This window comes from Panthera leo, chromosome C1, assembly GCF_018350215.1.
Source record: "Panthera leo isolate Ple1 chromosome C1, P.leo_Ple1_pat1.1, whole genome shotgun sequence".
Lineage (NCBI taxonomy): Eukaryota > Metazoa > Chordata > Mammalia > Carnivora > Felidae > Panthera > Panthera leo.
Window position 1 is genome coordinate 447,910 of NC_056686.1, and position 12,875 is coordinate 460,784.

Sequence of the window (12,875 nt, forward strand, 5' to 3'; positions counted from 1 at the left end):
AGTGGCGGGGCGGAGGTGGTAGCGCCGGCGCGCCGCCCTCGCGGCTGTCGTGGGCCACGGGTCCCTGGCCCGGCACGAGAGGACGTCCACAATGTGCTCGGGTCTCACCCCACGCTGGGCCTAGGGTCTCGGTCCGTGAGCGGACAGGGGGGCGTCCCCCGGAGGGAGGCGGCTGGGGACCCTCGACGTGCAACCCAGCTGTCAGAAAGGAGACCCCGCCCCAGGCAACGCCAAGCCCCTGGCCAGGGCTCCCTGGGTCCACTGCGGAACACAGAAGTGTGGCTGGGCCGGGGTTCGGGTCCTCCGCCCCCTCGCGAGGTCTCCCAGGGTCCTCAGGTGCTCAAAATCATATCGGCGGGCACCACGGGAAGCTGAGGATACTTCGGGCCGGGCCGTGAGCCGAAGACAGCCCGGTCTCTGCGTCCCCGCGCCCACTCCGGGCTCTCGCGCCCTCTGCCGGGTCCCACGGAGGCCCTGAGAAACACGGGCCAAGTGCATGCAGGTGCTGGCGTGAAGGCGGGAGTGCTCGCGTGAACACGTGTATGTGCTGCTGACGGCAACAGCGGAGGTCAGCGTGGGCAGCGGTGCACTCGCGCGTGTGCATAGAGGTACCCAGGCAAGGTGCTTCTGGTAGCAGGTGAAGAGATCCCCCGATCCCCACCCCTGCATCTGTGGATCCAACCAGCCTGGGGTCCTCTGTGAACCACGGGAGACTCAGAGCAGTGCCTCTTGGGTTGTGGAGGGTACAACCACACGCTGCTCCCACTGGAGGTAAAGGATCTCCCGCGCCTTCCCCCCCCCCCCCCCGCCCCGCCCCCGTCCCAGGAGGACAACTTGAGGCCACTAGAGGGAGTCCCACATTGGCCAGAGTGAGGAACAGGATAGTCCCCAGGACAGAACCCAAGAGTGATGTTGAGGGGGATGCCCCTCCTGGTGTGTCCCCAGCACTCCCCCTGAAGCTGGCTGGAGCTTGGGTTCTGCCATCTGCCTAGTCATGGCTGTCCTTGGAGGGTGGACCAGCACAGGAGAAAGCCCATCAGTCCACCACTGACTGGCGGGACCAGACTGAAGAAGGTAAGTCCCTGAGCCCAGGCTGGGGACCACCCCTGGGTCAGCCTGGGCCAAGGGTGCTGACCTCCATTCCCCTGCGCTCTGACAGGGAGAGCGGGCAGGGATCTGTGAGGTTGACCTCCACTTAACAAAGCCTGCGCTTTCTCCCCTTGGGGCTCCGTTTCCCCAGAGGTAATCTGAGGATACTGCGCAGTATGGCCTTGGATGAAGGGTCTGCCATGGCTCTCTGCTGGGTTTCTAGGGAAGGAGGAAGATAGTCCCCACCCGAGAGCTCACCAGTGGCCCAGCATCCCGCAGGCCGGATATAAATGACTGCTGGTCACGTACATGCAGGGGGTCTGACGCCCCATCCGCGCTTTGGCCCCCCCAAGCCTTTCTTTCTCACCAGACTGCCCAAGTCATAGGACACTGGTAGCTGGAGGCTAGAGACAATTCCAGAGTGGATTCTGATGTGGTCAGGCTGGCGCACAGCAAGGAGGGGTGAGTCCGTGGTCAGAGCAGTGCAGCTACTGTGGGGCTAGGGGTCACTAGGCTGAGAGGGAGGCCCATTATCAAGCAAGCCACAGCCCCTTGGCCCAGCCTCGCTCCCTGCCTTTGCCACTGTGGGACCCTTGCAGCTGTGTGGTGAGAAAACAGCCATTCTGAGGTGCTGTCTAGGCATTTCCAGCAAGACAAGCCTGCTCACACTGAGTCCAGACATTTAGCTAAGAACCCAAGCTTAGGGTGTCCACCACAAACTCCTGCCTCGTGTTTCCCTAGGCGCCTTTTAAACTGGCCGTTCAGAATTGAGCCTACAAAAAATGAGTGACCCCTGCCCCAGCCACGTTATAAGTAAGGGGCGTATGGCACCCTGCAGTCTCTCTTCTGCTCTCTCCTGATCTGGGATAGAGAACTGCCCTCCCCCTGCTCACTGCACCCCTGTTCTAGGATCTGGAAGTAACAAATCTTTTGACTTCCTTTGTGTGAGTGTACTGAAACTGTGCCTTCCCCAAAGTAGCCCTGGGGTTTTCACGTCCCCAGAGTGGGAGCTCAGATGCCAAGTTACCTGCGGACTCCATGTGGGTGGCTTGTGCACCCTAATGTAGACAGTCATAAACTGCACATTTTTATTTAAGAGAGAGCGCGTGCGCAAGTGAGTGAGGAGAGAGAGAGAATCCCACAAGGGGCAGAGAGAAGCGGGGCTCGTGCTCACCCGAGGTGGGGCCCAAACTCACAAACCATGAGATCATGACCTGAGCCAAAGTCAGATGCTTAACCTACTGAGCCACCCGGGCGCCCTAAGCTGCATGTTACTGACACACCACCTCCGGTTTCCAGCCCTTGCTGCCCTGGGGGAGTTTTAGAGGAGGGGGGCATGTTTGGAGAAACACAGTCCTCTTCCTCCTGCAGCCCCCTCCCCTCCCCCTCACAAGTGTCCTACCTTTGGTGCCCACTCCTGCTTCCCCCCTCTTTACCCTCACACATCGAATCCCATTTTGGCATCTGCTTTCTCAGAGGGCTGTCCTCTGAGTGCATCCTGGCTCTCCTCCTCCGTGTCCAAATAAACCCTCAGAAGAGAGCTGAAATTCCTTCACGACCGACCAGGAATAGTGCCATAGGATTGACCTTGATGTGGCTCTTCCCAGGGTACCTGGACTCAGACCTTCCACTCAAAGAAATGGGCAGTGACAGCAGGGCTTCAGATGAAGGAAAGCATTTTGAGGTTCCCAAAGCCCAGACTCTGCCCCCGGGACATAAAGCAGGAGCCACAGAGGCATGCATACCCGGGCCGAGTCTAAAAATCATGTGGTCTTTATTGTGATGATGGCAGTTTCCTAGGAGGAGCAAACGTGGGGTGTTGGGAGTGGCAACACAAGCCACTCTAGAACCATCTTTACCCTTCCCCTGTCCTCAGCCAAAACAGGCCGAAGGAGGTCCCAGCCCCAGACTCCAGCCCAGGGAGGGGCTGTGGGAGTGGGGTCAGGGTCAAAAGTCACACGGAGCCCAGTGACTGTCAAGGCAATTTGGGCGGAAGGCAGAGAAGGGGCCCCTGCGCAGCCCCAAGTACCCCAACACAGAGCAGAGGGGAATTAGCCTGGGGCCTGGAGTGTGCAATCCTCAGATCCCAGCCTTAGGGTCCCCCTAAAAGGGGTGAAGGAGGGGTGGGGGTGCTAGTCCTGAGGCTGATCTGAGCACCGAGCCCCAGCCCACAGCGCCGGAGGCCAGGAGAGCCCAAAGGGTTGGTGAACATCGGTGGGGTCTGGGCTGTGCCTGGGGAGGGGGGGGCAGGACCACCAGTGGGTGTGAGAGCCAGTAGGCACCTGAGGGCTGCTGCATGGAGCAGAGTCCCAGAGAGCCCCCCTGCTGCTCCTGGGAGAGGAGTCCAGAGGCAGCCTTGCTCTGTGCCGGTCGAGGCCAAGTTCCAGAACAGCGGGACCAGCCGCTGAAGGGTGTAGGGTGAGCCACATGAGGGTCAGGAGGTCATCCTCCAAGACGGGAGTCGGCAGGGCTACTGGCCCAGCCAGGAGCCCAGGGTCACCTTATTTGCAGTACTCCTTCCTGAACTCTGGAAGCCAAGGGGGACAGGTGGGGTAAACACAAGGCAGACATCCAGCAGGACCGCCCAGGGACTCCTGCCCCCCCGGCCGGGGGCGGGGGGGGGTGTTGGCTAGTGAGCGTGGGTGAGGTGAGGTACCAGCCCCGCCCTCCTAGCCACTCACCTTTGTCCAAGTCAATGTACTTGGCGGGCAGTGGGCTGTGGGCCAGCTCAGCCCTCTCCTTCAGGATGTTGTTTTTGTAATCTGGTGTAGGCAAAGAGCAGGCTGAGCCTCCTCGCCCCGCCCCCCGCGGGGCTGTGCTTCCCCTAGCCCAGGCCTGGAGCCACAGTCTGTCTTGGTTCTGGGGCCCCCCTCACCTAGTTGGATATCCTCACTCCTGTAAAGAGCCTGGTCTCCTGTGGCCACGGCAAACTCTGCCATGTTCACATCCTTCCTGGAGGTGCGAGGGTGGTGGGTGGTTAGAGCAGGCGGTGGGGTGGAGGGGGGTGGGGGGGTTCTGGTCCCCAGGAGAGCCTGGAGGGGACACTCACCCCTTTGGCTTCCCTGACTTCTTGTCCGAGTATTCGTAGCCTGGGGAGGGAGACTCGAGTTGGGTGCCGTCTAGCCCCCTCCCCAGCTCCCTAGGCCCTGAGGGGCCTTCCCATCCCCGCCCACCCCACATCCCGCTTCTGGTCGGGAAAGGCTTGCTGGCTCTGGCCTCACCCCTGCTCCGGAGAGCCCCAGCTCACCTCCGCGGCGGCGCTGGCGGGTGGCCAGGATGACGGCGATGAACAGCAGAATGAAGAGGAGCAGCGTGGCCAGCACGTAGCCCAGCTGCTGGAAGAAGTGGGCCCGGCCCTCGGGGACGATGACGTTGATGACGCTGCGGCCGCGCACCAGCGTGGGATCTGCACGGGGCCGTACGGGGAAGGCGTCAGGGAGCGCGCGGCATGACCCGCCGAGCGTGCACCGGGTCCGGGTCCCGGGAAAGGACAGCCGGCCGCGGCCCACGGTGGGGCCCCCACGGTGGGGGGGGGGGGGGCTCCCCTCGCCAGACACCCAGGGCCCGGGGTTGGGGCGGGGAGGGGCCACGCGGCACCTGGGCCAGGGGCACCGCTGTGGCTGGAACCGTTGCCCGGCGAGTCCCGCGGGGGCGGCTCAGCGACCGGCTCGGTGACCGTCAGGTGGAAGATGCGGCGCTCGTGCAGGCCGCAGTAGTGGTGGTGCAGGTGGCAGGAGTAGGTGCCCTCGTCGGCGGGCTCCAGCGGCTCGATGCGCAGCGAGAAGTCGCCGCGCGCGAAGGCGTCCGCCCCCACCGCCACGCGGTCGCGCAGGAAGGGCGGCGCGTAGGCGCGGCGCTCACCCGAGGCGTACAGGTCCAGCAGGCGGTCGGCGCGGTCGTGCGGCACCCCGGGCGGCTGCCGGTCCCAGTGCACCACCTGCTGCGCCTCCTCCAGGTGCCGGTCGGTCCACACGTGCGCCCGGTTCACGCAGGTCAGCAGCGCGGGCGCGCCGCGCTCCACCACCAGCACCTCCTTCTCGCCGTCCCAGTGCGCGCCGGCCGCCCGGGCTGGGGGTGCAGGTGCGGGTCAGCGCGCGCGGGCGGGGAGGGGGCCGGCGGGGGGCGCGGGCGGGGGCGGGCGCACTCACGGTTGTCCGTGACCTGGAGGCGTATGGCCAGGGTCTCGTACAGGTGGCAGTAATGGTGGTGCAGGTTGCAGGTGTACAGCCCCTCGTCGGCCTCCTCCACCGCTGCGGACCCGAGAGAAAACCCAGCGGTGGGGTGCGCGGCCGGCCCGCGGCCCCGCGGCCCCTGCGACCCCCGCCGCGCGCCCCGGGCTCCTTACCGCGGATGAGCAGCGAGAAATTGCCGTCGTGGAAGGCGGAGAGCGGCAGCAGGAGGCGGCCGCGGTCGCGCGGCTCGTACACGCGCTGCTCGCCCGCGGAGTACATGTCTACGAGCCGGCGGGCCGGGCCGCCGCCCGGGCCGCCGCTGAGGTCCCAGTGGACCACGCGCTGGCGGTCGTGCAGCCGGTCCTGGGTCCACACCATTCTCGGGCTCTGGCAGCGCAGCACCGCCAGGGCGCCGGCCGCCCAGCTCACGGTGGACTCGGACACCACGGAGCTGGCGGCTGGCGCGGGCCCTGAGGGCACTGGTGGGGAGGAGGAGTCAGGGGGAGGGAAGGACCCGAGGGGATGGTATAGGGTGGGTCTGGCACGAGGGAGGGGGTGGTCACTAACCTGAGGACAGAAGCACAGCGGAGCCTAGAAGAAGAGGAGAGTCACGCTGGGGGAGGGGGAGCGCAACCTGAACCTTTACACGCCCCCGTCATCCACCGGGCCCAGGGCCGTCACACTTGGATCCCTGCGTCCCTCTATAGTCCCTGCCAGGTGGGTGTTAATGAACACCTGCCTCACAGGTGGGGATAAAGTCAGGAGGGCCAGGCCAAGTGGGCGGAGGGGGGTCTCCTTTAGCCCCGCATGAGGGAGGCACCCCTCCCACGGCCCCCCCCCCCCCCCCAGTCCTCACAGCCACCTCCCTGGGCTGTGGCACAGCACTTGCCCTTCTGGGGCTGGACGGTGGGGCCGGCTCTGGAGTGTGCGTGTGTGTGTGTGTGTGTGTGTGTGTGTGTGACCAACAGCCCCCCTCAGGAATGGTGGCCACTGTCACCATCACTGCAGCAAGGCCCCCAGAGCACCAAAGCCTGATACCCAAGCTGGTTTGGGGGGGAGGGGGCTCCTGCACGTTCATATCCCACATGGTAGGTGCACCTGCCGAGGGCCATGCCACACGAGCCCTCAAGGGTTCTCAGACAGCTGGGAGCCCTGCCCCGCACCCAGTTCTCAGGGTCGGAGCCCCCTCAGCCTTTCCGAAGGGCAGAGGTCCAAAGCACGAGCGGCTGGACCGTCCGCACCCCACCAGCAAGTTCCTGCTCCAGAGATGGGCTGAGCGCCCGGGACCAGGAGGAATGTGCCGGGTCAGCAGGCCAGCCCAGGAGGCGGGCTCAGGGGGCCTGGGAGCCAGGGGGCGTCTGGAACAGACCCTGTGAGCCGCACCACTCCCAGGCCCCCTAAATCCCCAACCTACTCCTTTTCTGGCCACTGGGAGAAGTGCAGACCTGAGGAGCTTCCTGGAAGAGTGGGGTGCAGGAAGGACCCCAGCGAGAGGCGCCCACCACCTCAGCCTCTGGCTCCCTAATCCGTGTGAGGGAAAGTTCTGGTGGAGATCCAACATAAATCCTCACACCGTCCCGGGTCCTGGGGGGGCCCTTATCCTGGCGAGCTTCTCCCTCGAGGCCCCCCAGACCAGCCCCTTCCCGGCAGGGTGGGAGTGTCCCACCCCTCTGCACTCAAGCTCGGACTGGAGGCTTTGCCCAGAATGGAAACTCCCGAAGACCTGCCTGTGCTCCCACCCCGGACCCTCACCCACCCCGCACTCACTCTGCAGAAGCAACAGTTCCCAGAGCAGGACTTGAGACCGCAGCTCCATGGCGCCCGCCTGGCCCGCCTGCCTGGCTTTGTCTCACTTCTGCTCCAACTCTCCAGAAAAACAGCCCGGCCCCCTCCCCCTCCTTAGCACCCGCCATGACATCACGGAGCCCTGGGCCGGGTCGACAGTCTGCAGACCGCCCCCTCTGGCTCTAGCTGGCCCCTAGTCTTCCCCGAATCCTGGTCTGGCCTGGTGGGGAGGGGTAGGAGCATGGTCACTGTGTCCGACAAGGTGAGGGGAATCTGAGCAGCCATCCGGCCTGGGGATGGCTCAGGCCCTGGGAGGATGGGGGGGGGGGCAGTAGCCCAGCCCTTAGAGGGGCAGGAGGGCTGAGGGCATGGCCCTAATGCTGTGGGGGCGGCTGTGACATAAGAGGCCCTTCTGGGGCTGCTGCAGAGCTGGGGTTCTGGGGCGTGCTTCACCACCCTTCCACCTCTGTAGGAGGACCCTGGCCCAGGGGGTTCCCCTACGTGGACAGCCTGGCCGTCCCCTCCGTGCCTGCTGTGGTGTTCCAGGCATCCTGGGGCTTGGGGACCCCCAAGGAGCCCCAGCTGCCAGACCTACAGCTCTTCCCCTTAGCCTCCTGGGGGGAGGGGGCGCTGCACATATTCACATAAGAGAACAGGAACACCAGCCCAGGAGCTTCAGGACAGCACAGTGGGCCCTGCTCTTCCTCAGTCATCTCTACCACCCAGAGGAGCCTGCCAGGGCATGAGGGTGGGGACCCTGAGCACTGAGCGCCCAGCGTTTGAGCAGCCCCTCCCCCCTGGCCTGCACACCCCTGCCCCCCCCCCCCCATCTGCCCACCATCAAGGGCAGACCTTGGTGTCCCTGAAACCAAACCCTGGGTAAGATACTCCCTGGAGCACCTCCTCCTTGCCCGGGGGGGGGGGGGGGGGCGGGTACTGGGAGCCTGCCCCCCGGAAAGCACAAATTTGAAGCTCTGGGAAAAATTACCAAGTCACGTAAACAAATGCAAAATAACAGAGCACACACTGTGTACCAAACCCACTCTTTCTAGTTAAGCAAACCTCAAAAAGAGAAAAAAAGAAAGAAAAAATCCAAACAACCGCAAAAACTCCACAGTGCATTTTTTAGACTGCCCATTTGAATAGAATTATGGTCACGGGCATCAGTTCCTGGTGGCTGGCATCTCACCCTTGAACCCTGTCCTGGTCCCCAAGTCCTCAGAGTAGCAAGAAACCCAGCCCAACCAGACTCTTAGGCTCCAGGTCAGCTGGGGAGACTGCCACTGCCACGGAGGGAGTGAGGGCCACGACAAGGGGGACCAGCCACGAGGGTGTGAAGAGGGCCCCCACAACCCAGACCTAATGAACCCATTTCCTCAGCAAGACCCAGGCCCCCGGGGGGTTGGAGCCCCTTTTCCAAACTGGAATCAGAGCTTGTCCTGGCCCCAGCCCCTCCCTGGGCCTTTCATTCTGGAAAAACAAGCCCGCCTGGCTGGCCTTGAGGCCTGGCCTCTCCTCCTGTTTTTTTAACTGGTTTATATTAGCTGGTGACCTCCCTTCTCTGGGCCCCGCCCATGTCTCTCCATCTCTGTCCCCCATTCCCGCCTCTGTCTGCCGGGCTGCCTCTCCCCCACGGAGGGAAGGTGTCCAGGCAGTGCTGGAGGGAGACAGAAATGGCCCAGGGCTGGTCCCTCTGTCTGGGAGGGGACAAGGGGGTAGGGGGCAGCTCCAGCCCTGAGCCGGGAGCCGGTGGGCGCCCTCCTGTTCCCAACAGGTTCCCTGGCCTCAGGCCCTGCACACTGAGGTCCAGCGGGGCCCTCGAGGTCTGGACTCAGCCCTCAGCTCGGCCCAAGTGCAGAAGTCTGAGGGGGCCGCCCCCGGGGGGAAGCTGACCCCCCACGCACCCTGGGCAAGAAGGGACAGAGGCAGCGGAGGGCTGCAAACCCCTTTCCCTGCCCTCTCTGCTCGAGGCCAGCAAAACCAAAGTCAGCGGCAAAGGGCCGCTGCCCACCCCTCCACCCCCGCTCTTGGCAGGAAATAGCCACAGATGAGAGCAGAGAGCCAGCAGGCCACGTGCCCCTCCCCCCGCAGAGGCTTGAGGCCTCCCGCTCCTTCACAAGTGCCTGTGGGTTGCTCATTTCCCGGCGTCGCCCGCACTCCGTTTTCCCTCGGGAAGGGAACCGACCAGGACAAAACCAACCCACGGACATCACCTTGGTCCCACCCTGAACTCTGGCCGATCCCCCAGCCAGCCCGGAGGCCCAGACCCACCGCCCCTCTCCTCGGAGGCGTGGCTGGACGAGGCCGGGGTCAGTCACTCAGCCTGACAGACTCAGCTTCTGCCTCTTCCTCCCGAGGACTCAGACATTCCAGGCGGCCCGGCTCACTGGGAGGAGAAACCACAGGCACTCAGAGCCGCCACCAGCCGCGACCAGACACAGAGACACGTGCTCACACCCACCAATAATGTCACGCAACAAATATTTGCTGAGCGCCTACTGTGTGCCAGGGCACTGCGAGTTGCTGGAGGGAGGCAGACGGACGGCGGGTCCTCCCACTGACAAATAAGGTTGTCTTCATCTCTGGGAGAAGTGCTGTCTGGAGACGAAAACGGGGCAGGGTCTTCCTCCGTGGGACTGGCCGGGATGGCCTCTGATGGAGGGACACGCACGGGTAAATGTCCTTCCAGGCGGGCGGCGCCTGGGGAACCACCTCCCAGGGGAGAGAGCAGCGCCTCGCACAGGGAGGTCCGTGAGGGCTGCGGTCTGGCTCTCATGGGGGGGCCCGCAGGGTCTAAGCGAGGTGGGTGTGGTCCAGACGGCTCAGGGCTGGGGGGATTGACGTGAACACACAAGGAAAACAGCCCGGCTGGGGCCAGGTGGTGTGCCGAGCTGTAAGGTTCGGTCCCCCCCCCCCCCCCCCCCGTGTCCTGTCTCCCTCAGCGTGGGCAGGAGCGGCGACAAGGCTGGAAGAGTCCTTTGCACCCCCGTGACGACATGCTGGGATGTCCCTGTCTGCCGGTCGCCATCACGGCGGCTGTCGCGTGAAAGGGCCCTTGGAAGGGACCGCGGGGCTGCCCCCGGGCAACTAGCCGAGAAGAAAATGGACCTCAGTCCCGCGGCGCCCCCGGAATGAGCGCGGGGGAGGACGCCGAGGGCCCAGAAGCCACGCGTCCGGGCGTGTGGGCCATGGGAGCTGTGTGGCGAGTCTCCCGCGCCACGCTGCTAACCTGTGGCCGTGCGCGGCACAGCACTGGACGGCCAAGGCAGCGGGCTCCCGGCACAGGGCGGGGGCGGGGCCTACGGCAGCACGAGGCACAAGTTTCACAAGGAAGAGCGCCTGGTGTCCGGTCTGGGGCTGGCCGCTGGCCGCAGGGATGGTGCGGGCAGACCCCAAGGCTGCTCGGGAGCTGCGTCCACGTGTGAGCGACGCGAGCTCTCCCAGCGCCGCAGCCAGCCTCTGCCGGTTCTGACCAGCCCCGGGGAGGGGCCGCTTGCACGTGTGCTGGTCCCTCGCCCCGAGGCGCAGCGGTTTGCCCCACGGTCACGTCTCACGCCACGAGGGAGGCAGTAGACTCGCACAGCCTGGGCGTCCCTCAGGAGAGCCGGTGACCCCGGGGAACAGACCGTGAGCTGCCTTCTCGTGAGGACCGTGGGCCGGATGGCCCGTCGAGACGGGGCCGGGACATCGTCCAGGCATCGAGACACCGTGATCTGAAAATACAGACAAACTATGGAAATACAGAAACCTTGCTTCAGGGACCAGCCAACGCTTTCGTCCCGAGAAAATGTCAAGCGACCGGGACCACAGATTTTACTAGTCACGGTCAGCCCCCCGATCAGCGGTTTCCTGGCGTGGCATCGTTAGTGGGGTGCTGTCCTCGCTCGGCTTCCTCGGTCTGTGGCGGCCCTGCCAACCAGCCGATGATGCGCAGAAGCCTATTTATTCTATGGTTCGTAAGCCTCGGGCTCCAAGCCACGTCCGTAAACGGCGTCTCCTGTCGTGCTGGGGTCGTTTCTGTACTGTCCTCACAGGCCATCAGTTTTGAAGCCAGGAACCAAGAACCGATGATCTGGTTCTAGCGGATTCCACGTGCGGCGCCTCTGACTGTGGGGGTGACCTCCGCCTGCGAGATCCCCATGTCCCCCCACATCTCCAGCGAGCCGGGAAGGGACGCTCTGTCCTTGGGGACGGCTGGGCGGGCAGGCTGCGGAGCGGCCTCCAGGCCAGCGTCCTGAGAGGCCCCACGGAGCGTTGCTCCCGCACGCAGTGCGTGTCCCGGCTCCTCGAGGACATGGTTGCTTCCCGTGCCCGACCGAGGGAAATAAATCTGCCTTTAAACGTGACATTGCCACCACCATCCCGTCCCCCAGGACAGGCCGTGGGGCCACGCACGGGAGCCCTGTGCACATCTCTGCTCTGCACTCGGTGTTGGCCTCTCCCGTGTGTCCGGCTGGGCTGGGTGGGCCGGTGGCGTCGTGCCCACGACGCACGGTCCCTCGGCCATCCTGAAGCCTTGACTTGACCACAGCGATCTTCCTGGAGTGCTCTCAACAGGGACACCGGCGCCCGCCTCCCTCTGCATTGCCCGCCGTGGGCTCCGCAGCCTGGGGGGCTCCCATCACTGCGTGTGCCCAGCACCCCCACCTGCACCCACAGCCGGGGCCGCCGCTCACTCTGCTTCGTCATGGGGACCTGGGACTAAGCCGAATGTGTTCCCAGCCCGTCTTCTTGGAGCTTCGGTGGGGACCAGCCTGACACTGAAAGGAGGGGCCCCAAAGAGGCTGAGTCTGGATGAGAGGGATGCTCTTCCTCATCCAGAGAGGAAGCAACTGGTGCGGAGGGGCCCCGGAGCCCTGATGTGGCCCCCGGGGACAGTGTGGCACGCGTCCCCGGCTGTGGTCATATGACAGCTTGTCCAAGGAGATTGTTTCGTACGGCATCGCCAGCCAAGAGTCCCTGAAACAGCCTGTCATAAACGGGCCCTCTTGATCTTTCTTGCAGAAACATCCGCGTCGGATTTGCAGTTGGCAGCAGGGCAGTATGAGGAGAGCAGGAAGCATCGCAGCTGACGGGGCGGCCGGCGCATCCGAAGGTCAGAGAGCGGAGCCCGTCTTCAGCTGTAACATACCTTCCAAGGGTTTGATCAACAATCACTCTGAGAGCAAGAACCGATGAGGAGCTTGGAGGGCACGAGAAACTGCCAGGGGCTTTCTGCTCACCTCACGGGGTCCTGATTGTCACTGACGGGCAAGGGCACCAAAACACGCCTACCGTGCGGGTCCCACCCGTGGGCGTGAACGTGCGACGTTGCTCAAACGTAGCAGTAATGATGGCATTCCTTTTTTTTTTTTTTTAATTTTTAAATTTATTTATTTATTTATTTTTAATGTTTTATTTATTTTTGAGAAAGAGAAAGACAGAGCATGAGTGGGGGAGGGCAGCGAGAGAGACACAGAATCCGAAGCAGGCTCCAGGCTCTGAGCTGTCAGCGCAGAGCCCGACGCGGGGCTCGAACCCACGAACCGTGAGATCACGACCTGAGCCCAAGTCGGACGCTTAACTGACGGAGCCGCCCAGGCGCCCCACTTTCTCTTTATTATGTACACACTCTCTCAGTTTAACAACGTTCCTTTACCTTTGTGTGAGTGCACGTTCAGAAACATTTATATTGTAGATAACATATTTAAATGGTCAGCTTCAGGTTATCTGCACTCAAGTGCGTATGCAACACAGCACAGATACCACGTTGACTTTACCATCCAAACAACACCTAATGCGAAAAGAAGAAATGTTTTTCTATCGTGATCACTATTTCTGTAGTCTCGA

General features: G+C 63.5%; 1 protein-coding gene across 1 annotated transcript; it reads right to left on the reverse strand.

Annotated features, from left to right (window-relative positions):
• Window positions 1-2,846: 2,846 nt before the first annotated feature.
• On the reverse strand, window positions 2,847-7,212 carry MXRA8 (matrix remodeling associated 8). The gene is made up of 10 exons (XM_042952734.1): window positions 7,029-7,212; window positions 5,829-5,852; window positions 5,435-5,740; window positions 5,238-5,339; window positions 4,687-5,157; window positions 4,337-4,495; window positions 4,139-4,178; window positions 3,965-4,041; window positions 3,771-3,851; window positions 2,847-3,616 (listed from the first exon to the last, which is right to left on the reverse strand). The coding sequence occupies exons 1-10, from the start codon at window positions 7,075-7,077 to the stop codon at window positions 3,591-3,593; spliced, it is 1,335 nt and encodes a 444-aa protein (XP_042808668.1). The 5' UTR covers window positions 7,078-7,212; the 3' UTR covers window positions 2,847-3,590.
• Between the last annotated feature and the right edge of the window lie 5,663 nt (window positions 7,213-12,875).

Bases quoted from the DNA above. Each gene is read 5' to 3' on its own strand.
- MXRA8 (XM_042952734.1), bottom strand. From the start codon at position 7,077: ATGGAGCTGCGGTCTCAAGTCCTGCTCTGGGAACTGTTGCTTCTGCAG. The intron at 5,741-5,828 runs GTTAGTGACCAC...CCTCCCCACCAG, and splicing joins CGCTGTGCTTCTGTCCTCAG to TGCCCTCAGGGCCCGCGCCA. The intron at 3,617-3,770 runs GTGAGTGGCTAG...CTTGGCTTCCAG, and splicing joins GTACATTGACTTGGACAAAG to AGTTCAGGAAGGAGTACTGC.